The sequence below is a fragment of the Chrysochloris asiatica genome, unplaced genomic scaffold (assembly GCF_000296735.1).
Source record: "Chrysochloris asiatica unplaced genomic scaffold, ChrAsi1.0 scaffold00182, whole genome shotgun sequence".
Classification (NCBI taxonomy): domain Eukaryota; kingdom Metazoa; phylum Chordata; class Mammalia; order Afrosoricida; family Chrysochloridae; genus Chrysochloris; species Chrysochloris asiatica.
In genome coordinates, this window is record NW_006408700.1 from 484,331 (window position 1) to 494,803 (window position 10,473).

The 10,473-nt window shown below is 39.4% G+C and overlaps 1 protein-coding gene across 1 annotated transcript in view; it reads right to left on the reverse strand.

The window, feature by feature from the left end:
• The window catches only part of SHPRH (SNF2 histone linker PHD RING helicase, E3 ubiquitin protein ligase), a 95,676-nt gene that overhangs the window by 39,204 nt on the left and 45,999 nt on the right, over nucleotides 1–10,473 (reverse strand). Inside the window, exons 14-18 of the mRNA XM_006872050.1 lie at nucleotides 8,038–8,126; nucleotides 4,906–4,998; nucleotides 2,508–2,615; nucleotides 810–952; nucleotides 248–421 (exon numbers count right to left, since the gene is read on the reverse strand). Of these exons, the coding sequence (XP_006872112.1) occupies nucleotides 248–421; nucleotides 810–952; nucleotides 2,508–2,615; nucleotides 4,906–4,998; nucleotides 8,038–8,126 (607 nt within the window). The remainder of the gene's footprint in view (nucleotides 1–247; nucleotides 422–809; nucleotides 953–2,507; nucleotides 2,616–4,905; nucleotides 4,999–8,037; nucleotides 8,127–10,473) is intronic.

Below are 10,473 nucleotides of genomic sequence, written 5' to 3' on the forward strand. Positions count from 1 at the left end.
TTGACTTTTTCTTTACGAACACATAGACCATTTCAGGGAGAATTTCAGCAAGTGGTCCTTGACAGTTCTCTCTTATCTTTTTTTTTTTTTTTTTTTTAAGTTAGAGATTAATAATACCTCTCTCTCTACTTCTGTCTGAATTCTAATGAAAAAGTTTTATTACATGAGTCATTTTTCTCTTCTACAGAAAAAAATCTAATCTAATGGACTGGTAACATTTCACTGTCTGCTTCCTTCTAGTACCTACCAGTTGAGTGGAAGTCTGATGGGTCGGAGGTGGCAGACTGTTGCAGACTCAATGACATTACGTGATGGAGGTCCTTCCAGGTTTTTCACAGACTCTCTTACTAGTTTCTGAAATTTATTTAGCTCTTCCATTTGTGTTGTAAGTAAGAACTGAAGACCTCTGCAGTCATGGAATCTGACGCCCATCACCAGCACCACACACAGCACACAGAAAGAAACAGTACATCAGTTTTCTCAAATTAAGAGTTGTCAAACAAAGTGCTATAGAGACTGCAGTCAACGTTTTACTTAGTCCAACTTGAGCCAGTTTTCCTTATGGGTAAAGTGAAAGGTCAACAAAACAGAGGAAGACCCCTAACAAGGCGGAATGGCACAGTGGCAACAGCAATGGGTTCAACAGTAACGACAACTGTGAGGATGGTGCAGGATAGGGCAGTGTTTCGTTCTTTTGTGCATAGGGTCAGTATGAGTGGCAAACTCAATGGCACCTAACAACAACACTGCAAAACAAATGATTTGAATACTTGGGGTAACCACTTTTTTTTTTACTATTATGTTCTTACTTCTCTGACATAGAAAGCTTGCCAGTTTGTTGCTTGTAGTTGCTGGTTATTTCATTTCGCACTCGCTGAACAAGCTCCTCTTCAATAGCAAATTCTATTGCTCGGTGGATCACATTAAGCCACCAAGGAGAATTAGAATAAATCTGTAGGGAAAAAGGATATCAGTTGATCCTTTGTCGAATTGGTTCCGAGATCCACAGCAATCCTGTATAGGGTTTCCAAGGAGCAGCTGGCAGGTTTGAACTGCCACCTTGCAGTTCAAATCGACCTTGCAGGCTAGTGCTCATAGACATACATATGTATATATATATACCTATAATTACAAACACACACCCACACACATATATATACATATTCAGTATTCACTATCTTCTCATCAGAGTCCTGGTGTGATGCTGAAGGATAAGTACTGGACTGCTGGTGGTTCAAATCTACTGGCCACTCCTTGGAAACTAAACAGGGTCACTATGAGTTGGAACCAGCGTGACAGTACTTAACAAGAAGAACATACTCACATCAACATGAAGGTTGATGTGAAGAATCTAATGGATACAATAAATGTTATTCTCACAGGGATTAGAACGTAACAAAGGCTAATATACTTACTTTATATAGATGGGTGAGTACCTCTTTTGCATACATAATTCAAAGAGTACACCTATTTCCTGACTACTCTGGAGGAATATATGAGTTTACTGTATATATCTGGAAAATAAAGCTGGACTAAAACATACTTTCCCAAATTAACAGGACTCTTTCTCAGCATAATGAAAGTCTTGCTGCTAATCTTTATTAAACTGAACTAGATTCTGTTCAATGAATAATCTATATTAACTAAGAAAATTATGCCCAGAACATTGTTGTTGTTGTTGTTAAGTGCCGTCGAGTCGGTTCCGACCCATAGCGACCCTGTACAGGGTTTCCGAGGGTGTAAATCTTTACGGGAGTAGAAAGCCTCATCTTTCTCCCGCGGAGCGGCTGGTAGTTTCGAACCGCTGACCTTAAGGTTCGCAGCCCGATTCGTAACCACTACGCTACCGGAGCTCCTTAATGAACTATAAAAACTAAAAAGTGTAATTAATTTAAAAACAAACAGATTTTGTGACAGAAATTATAGAAATGTCAAATAGCATATATTTTGTAAGAAAAAGAGTTGTGGATGTAATGTTCTAACATCTGATAAAGAGAAGATTTTGGAAAAAGATACACCTAAGATTAAAGGAGCTCTGATAGCATAGTGGTTATGAATCGGGCTGCGAACCTTAAGGCCAGCAGTTCGAAACTACCAGCTGTTCCGCGGGAGAAAGATGAGGCGTTCTGCTCCCGTAAAGATTTAGATCCTCGGAAACCCTGTACAGGGTCGCTACAGGTTGGAAATGACTAGACGGCACTTACTTAACAACAACAAGATTAAATGAAAGGCTTTATATTTTTCACAAGACAACTTGTTAAATTCTCATTATCTAAAAGAAGAGAGAGAGAGAATAACCTTAACACAGTTATTTATCAATGTATGTGCTTGTTCATTCCATCAATAAACACTGTTAACTGCAAATCAAACTTGCACTGTGGGCCAGGCACTGTACTAGGTACTAAGAATTTTACAGTGAAAGAAAGTTCAAGTATCCCTGTAAATTCAAACCACACAGGTCCCTACAGAAACGCATGGTAAGAACACATGTCATTCTGGGCACCCACCTTTCTTTGGAGCTCACGTATGGTCTGTTGTACAGGTTGCAGAGCTTGCTGGGCTTCGGCCACTTCTGTGTTACATTTGCTCATGTAATGCTCGCGCAGCTGTTTGGCCTGGGTTGGCATAGGAAAACATCAACTTTCACTCAAAGCCAAGAAAATACCTTAGAATGATGTTTCAAAAACAATGTGGTCCTTATAAGTGTACCCTTCTCTCCCAATTTCTAACTAGTACTTTAATTAGAAAACCAGAGAAGCAGTTTGTGACATTGTATGGCAAGGCAGAGAAACCTTTGAGGTTTTCTTACCTATTTCAATTATTAAAAACTTCTTAAAATTTATCAGCTTAAAAAATAAATGATACTTGAGAATCCACAGTAAAACAGGGAATTACAAGCTCTTTCCCTTTTGAAGGCTCGTAGCTTAGTGGTTACGAATCCGTGACTAACTAACCTCAAGGTCGGCAGTTCGAAACAACCAGCTGTTCTGCGGGAGAAAGATGAGGCTTTCTGCTCCCGTAAAGATTTACAGCCTCAGAAACCCTGTACAGGGTCACTATGAGTCGGAACCGACTCCACAGTACTTAACAACAACAACAAATGATAAATTATGAGCAGTAGAAATATAAGAGAATTTTATTTTTTATAAACTTCCATTAGAAAGCTTATGAAAATTCATGTTTTCCCCCCATATCTATCTGAAATATTCAACAGCCTTTAGCAACTATTATCTAAGTAAAGAGAGCGGATCAGAGACTACCTAGGGGGACACGACTGGTAGGTAAGATTGCACTTAAAATCCTGGTGTAAAATTGTTAATATGTGACCATGTTTGAATTTATAAAAATGATAGCTTCATATGGTTCAAGTGAATACAGTTATGTCTTTGACCTAGCATTTAACTTCCTTGGGTTTCTGTTTTCATTTGCAAAAGGAAGTGACTAAAATAGATGGATTTCTAAGATTTCATGTAACATTCCATGAAAATTAGGCCAAAGTGGTAATGTAGCCCCCTAAGCAATACATCTACGCAAAGTATGAATTCTCCACCTCTTCTTGATGTACTTTTCCTTCTGTCATAACCTTCTAAGTAATTTTTATGAAAATTCCTTGACTATTACTATTTGGAGAGTCATGATGTGGCGCTGTGGGTTAATGTGCTGGACTGCAAGATCGTTTGAATCTCAAGATTGGTGATTCAAGCTCACCAGCTGCTCCTTGGAAATCCCATACAGGATTGCTGTGAGTCAGAACAACTTAACAGCATTTAACAACATTAGTATGTGGTCATTAGCGCTGTCTCTCAGAGACCTGTCACTGAAGGTATGTAGAGAAGAGGGGCTGATGAAATTCAAGGATTGGGGCCTGCACGAGCAAAGAAATTTCAATGGAAAACTTCCAGCGTAACAAACAACACAGTGAAAGGACTACATCTTATTTATGCAATTTCATTTTTAAAAATCTTGTTGATTCCAACAAAGACTCCTTTCAGAGGTTCAGTATGATTCATACTTATCTACTCTTTTGATTTCCACCACCTGTCTCTGCTTCAGTTTGTCATACTGTGGTGGCTTGTGTGTTGGTATAATGCTGGAAGCTATGCCTCTGTGTCATCTATAGTCGCCAAGTTTCCGTGGCACTTCCAGGCCAAAACAGACTAGGAAGATAGGCGAGGTGAGGTAGTTTTGAAAATTAGCCAATAAAAACCCTATGGATTACAGCATACAGCTCCCCTTACTTACTTTGGACATGTCATCAAGAGGGACTGACTCATCATTGGAAGGACATACCAATGGTCATGAATATGGCATAGGACTGGGCTACATTTTGTTTTGTTATAGAGTTGATCACCTGAGTCAGAGATGACTCAATGGGAAGTGACAACAACATCCTTTTGATTTAAGTATTGCTCCTTCTCTTGGATCTTTAAAAAGGCAAACATCTCTGGGAGAATTAGCATAATAAGCAATTAACAATTTATAGTAAAATAATTTATACACTCCACTTAATGAGAGGCACTGTGCAGGGAAAACACAAGAATTAGCAACAAAAATTTGGATTTTGTGTATTGCCTTAAATAACACAAACAAAGGGAGAAATTACAAAATGTCATGTTTCTTCTAAACTAAACTATATCTTTTGCAGATCTGCCACAAAATCAACAAGGGCACCTATTTTTGTTAATCTATAGTGTATACTCTTAGCCACAATCAACTACCATATAGTTGTAAGCATTTCACCAAAGATGCAAAATAAAATGGAGCATTAGCATTCTCTGCCAGGGAAGTTTCTAACAGTGAACACAGGAGAAAAACATGCTGACATTTATAGGGAGAACAAAACTTAGAACAAATGCTTTTGAGACAGAAATAATATATATATATTAATATATATATAATAATTACCTCTTCCTCAAGTCTGCCATCTCGCAAGGTAGGAGGTATCCCTGGGTGCTTGGCTACTAACAATTCCATTAAGTTATGGGTAGCATGAAGTCTCTACAAACACACAAGACAATAATGATAACAACCAGTGTAGTGACTCTAAGAATACTGGATCCAGTTTTATAGCAATGATATGAATATTCTTAAATTAAAACATACAGTCATATGAAGTATAGCTATCCATCTTGTAGAAGATGGATTTCCTTCTTCTATTTTACACGTGTCTGCGTATACAGGAAGCTAACTAAGTCAGATCATTCCCATCAAGCAGACAGGCTGGCACAATAGACCTGACTCTCTCTCTCCTGGGAAGTGAGTCTGGGTGAGCTCAGCAACTATACAAATGAGGGCCATAAAGTAACCACGAGAGCAGGGCTGGGACCTGGACCCGTTGAACGTTAGGAGTTGGAAGGAGAGGAATTGAGAGGTCAAACTAAAAAAGAGAGAAAATGAAACTATCTCTGTATTAAATGTAGGCTGGCCTTTTCACTGTGTTCTGAGGCTGTAGAGCTTATTAGAGGCTCCCTCTAGGGTCAAGGGTTGTGAGAAGAAATCAAGTAAAAGTAGTTTGCTTCTCACTGTGAATCTGAATCATTACTTGGGAAGACAGCCAAGGACTAAAGGATGATCCAGGAACCCTGGTAACATCTGATTGGGTGTACACGGTTTGAGGTCATCTACAGGGGTATTTTGTTCAACCAATGATTACTGGTCATTGCATGCATTTCTGAAGAGTCCGTCTTGGAGGAGTCACCTGAAATGCCCTAGATCTTTTCAATATGGCTCCATAGACAAAATAATTAGTACCAATAACAGGCTTAACAGCAACAACAAAATGCAATTAAGACATGGAAACTAACAGTGCTAGCTTCGTGTTTCTTCATTTCTATGCACACGGTACTGTTGGATAAGCACTGGACTACTAATAGCAAGGTCAGTGGCTCAAACCCACTAGGCACTCCTTGGAAACCCTATACAGGGTTACCATGAGATGGAACCAACAACGATACACATGGTGAAATGGACAGGGAGGAATACTTGTGGTCTTTCTACCCCCTTACATGTTCTGCCTTCCAAGAGAACAGAGGAGTTCATCTGAGGGTTCAGAGCATGACACTGAGTGGGCCATGTTTTCAGTAGATAGGGCTACTGTGACTCAAAAGGAAGAACCAGGCTGGCTGCTTATGTTTTACTCTTGAACACCTGGAACTCAGGTCTCTGCTGTCTCCTTGCCCAATCTACTTTTGCTTTCCTTATGCAAAGCTAGACACCTTTGCACTTTCTCCTTCTCTCATGAGGTTAAGGTCCAGGGACTGCCTTCTGGCTATTATCTTTATCCACGCAGATTATGAATGGACTTATATTTGAAATTTCTCCCATCCCCTAACTGATCCTCCACACAACCCTCCTAATACACAATAAAGTGATATGAACGCTTAGGTTCTAAAGTCTAGATCCTGAGTGGTAAAGAGAAAGCTTCAATTGAGACTTACGACTAAGCTTGCCAAGATTAATAAAAATGGCCCTTATTTCTATTTGGATATATTGTTGTTATTGTTAAGCACCATCAAGTTGGTTCCGGCCCATAACAACTCTGTATAGGGTTTCTGAGGAGTGGCTGATGGGTTTGAACAGCAGACCTTGTGGTTAGCAATCCAGTGTTTATACTACAGTGCCACACAAAGACTTGTCGAGATGATTCACTGGAGTACACTAAGACGAAGAAATGAATTGCTGAGCTTGGACTGTAGTTATCAGGGGACACCAAGGTCAACTGGCAAAACATACTCCACAAGACAATGTTCTGCATCCTATTTCTTTGGTGAGTAATGACTGGGGTCTTAAAAGTTCATGAGCAGTCACTGAGGATGCAACTATTGGTCCCTCCGTGTCCGGAAGAAAGAGGAGTGAAGAAAACTGAAGATACGTGGAAACAATAAATCCAATGGACTAATGGAGCACATGAATATCACTCTCTATGATCCTGGCTATGAGAACTAAACGGTGCCTGACTATCACTACCAACTGCTCTGAAAGGATCACATTAGATGGTCATGGATAAAGTGGGGGGAAAATGTGGAACAACACTAAAAATCCTAAGTGAGACCAAGCTTACTGGTTAGACAGAGACTGGTGGAACTCCCCACACTATGGCCCGTAGTCATTCTTCAGGTCTAGAACTGAACTCATCCTGTGGCTCAATTTTCAGCCAAACAACAGTCAGGTTTCTAAGGGGAACAGTAACACTAGGGAGGAGTGCACACTTTAAAATAATCCATTAGTTCAGATTGAAAGGGCTTCACGTACCCAAGGAAGGCAAAGTTCAGAAGGACTAGGAAAGGAGGAGGAACAAAACCAGAAAACATAGGGAGGAAATGGGATAAGTTATGCAACACTGAGGGGATTGTAATCAATAAGATGAAAAACACAATGTGTTTGAATTGTTTAATGTAAAACTGATGGTCTGGTCTGTAAACATTCATCCAACTCAAAATAAAAACTTTACCAAAAAAAACCCCTTAAGTACTACCGGAAATTTAAATACTATGAGCTGTTTTTTTCCCCTAATGTTGGTTATGTTGTTGTGGTTGTTGTTAAGGGCCGTTAAGTCAATTCTGACCCATAGCGCCACTGTGTAGGGTTTCCACGGAGCAGCTGGTGAGCTTGAACCACCAACCTTGCAGTTCGAACGACTTTGCAGTCTGCTGCATTAGCGCACAGCAATAGATTTATCTTATCAGAAAAATGCTAGTGATTTGCAAATATTAGTATATATAAGCACCATCTTTTGTGCTTATTAAAAGGGCTGAATCTCAAACTTCAACCCCAGAGATTAGAATTTAGTCAATCTATGACCCATTTATATCCTCCTAAAAATTCAACGATTTCTGGTGTGGTTCTGCAGAATCAGCACTGGATTGTGAACCACAAGGTCAACAGTTTAAACCTACCAGCTGCTCCTCGGATACCCTATACAGGGTCATGATGAGTGGGAAACAACGCAATGGCACTTAATAACAACAAGCATTCAGAAACATAATTTTGTAAACATCAGTTCAAGTCTACAATTGAAACTACTGAGTTTGTACTTACTTGGAGCGAATCCGTTTTGAGTTTTCCTTTGTGCTCCTCAGATGAGCGCAGCACCTCCCGGTAGAGATCTGCTGCCGAGGCATATTCACCTGAGGGGTTAGAGGTATTTACAGGATGAGAGAGTAGTGTGTCTAACTCCTAATACCTGTGATTACCTAGTATGTAGAGATATAAATAGTCACTCTAAAAATAAACCTTAATGATTACAACTTACTAACATAAACATATATATATATATATAAAAGGAATTCCATTTGACATTAATATGATGGTTCCAATAAAAGAAGCTGATGACAGGTCCAATTTTGGTTAATTCCAAGGAAAAGAAATCAAATATATTTATGATGTTTTAACATTATACTGAAAATGAAACGATGGGCTAACTGTAAAATAGACAGATATTTATAAGATTAGCTGACCCTGAGTCATAAGAGACCTGAAGCATGCATTTATATTGTTAGGTGTTGACTCATAGCAATCCTGTAAATGTTTTCCAAGAGTGTAAATCTTTATGGGAGCAAAGCCTTATCTTTTTGATGAGGAGTGGCTGGTGGGTTTGAACTACAAGCCTGTGCTTATCAGTCTAGTGCTTATCCTGCAGTGCCACAAGTGCTCCCTGAAGCATGCACTGGTGTTAGGTGCCATTGAGTGAGTACCGACTGATAGAGATCCTGTGCACAACAGAACGCAACACTGCCCGATCCTGGGGCAACCTCACAACTGTTGTCACGCTTGAGCCCACTGATGCTGCCACTTTGCCAAGCCATCTCGCTGGAGGTCTTCCTCTTTTTATCTGACCCTCCAACCTACCAAACATGATATCCTCCTCCAGCGACTGTCCCTCCTGACAATACATCTGAAGTATGAGAGATGAAATTTGGCCATCCTGGCATCCGAGGAGCTCTGGCTGCATTTCTTCCAACACAGATCTGTTGGTTCTTTTGGCAGCTCATGGCACTTTCAATATTCTCTTGAAATATAGCTCAAAAGTATCAATTCTTCTACGGGCTTTTTAATTCACTATCCAGTTTTCGCATGCATATGAGGTTATTGAAAATATGATGGCTTGGGTCAGACACACCTTAGTCCTCAAGTTGACATCTTTGTTCTTCAACACCTGAAAAAGGTCTTGCGCAGCAGTTTTGCCTAATGCAATATATTGTCTGATTTCTTGACTGCTGCTTCCACGACTGTTGAGAGTTGACAGAAGATGAATGAAGTCCTTGACAACTTCAATCTTTTCTCTGTTGATAAAAATGTTGTTTATTGGTCCAGATTTTTGTTTTCTTTACATAAGATGCAATCCATACCGAAGGCTGTAATCTTTGATCTTCACCAGTAAATATTTTAAGTCCTCTTCACTTTCAGCAAGCAAAGTTGTATCATCGCATATCGCAGGTTGTTAATGAGTCTTCCTCCAATCCTGAAGCCATGTTTTTCTTCATAGAACCCAGTTTCTCGGGTGATTTGCTCAGCATACAGGTTGAATAAGTATGGTGAAGAACACTTTGCACACCTTTCTTAATGTTAAACCATTCAGTGTTCCCATGTTCTGTTCAAACAACTGCCTCTTGGTCCATGGACAGATTTCCTTATAAGCACAATTAAGTGTTCCAAAATACTTCACAATGTTGTTCATAGCTTGTCATGAACCACACAATCGAAAGCCTTTGCATAGTCAATAAAGCATAGGTAAACATCTTTCCCATATTCTCTGCTTTCAGCCAAGATCCATTGGACATCAGCAATGATATCCCTCATTCCATGGCTTCTTCTGAATACAGCTTGAAACTCTCAAAGTTCTCTGCCAACGTATGCTTGCAGCCATTTCTCTATTACCTTTAGTAAAACTTTAATTGCACGGGATATCAAAGATATTATCCGATGATTTCCGCACTCTGTTGGGTCACCTCTCTTTGGAATGGGCACAAATATGGATCTCTTCCAATCAGTCAGCCAGATAGCTGCCTTCCAAATTTTATTATATTTTATTTTTTTAATTGTACTTTTTTGTTCATTTATTTTTATTGTAATATTTCACTTTATCTTCTTGAGCTGACCTTTGAAATTTTCTGATAAGCTCTTGTACCTTCTCACTTCTTTCATTTGCTATAGAATCTTGACGCTGGACAGCAAGCTTCAGTATCTCTTCTGACATCCATTTTGACCTTTTCCTTCTTTCTTGTCTTAATGACTTTTTTTTTTCCTTCCTGTATGGTATTCTTGATGTCATCCCACAACTCTTCTTGTCTTTGGTCTTTAGTGTTTAAAGCATCAAATCTGTTCTTCAGATGGTCTCTAAATTCAGGTGGACTATATTCAAGGACATATTTTGGCTCTTGTGAACTTGTTTTTATTTTCTTCAGCTTCAGTTTGAATTTGCATAGGAGTAATTGATGGTCTGTTCCACAGTCTGTCCCTGGCCTTGTTTTCACT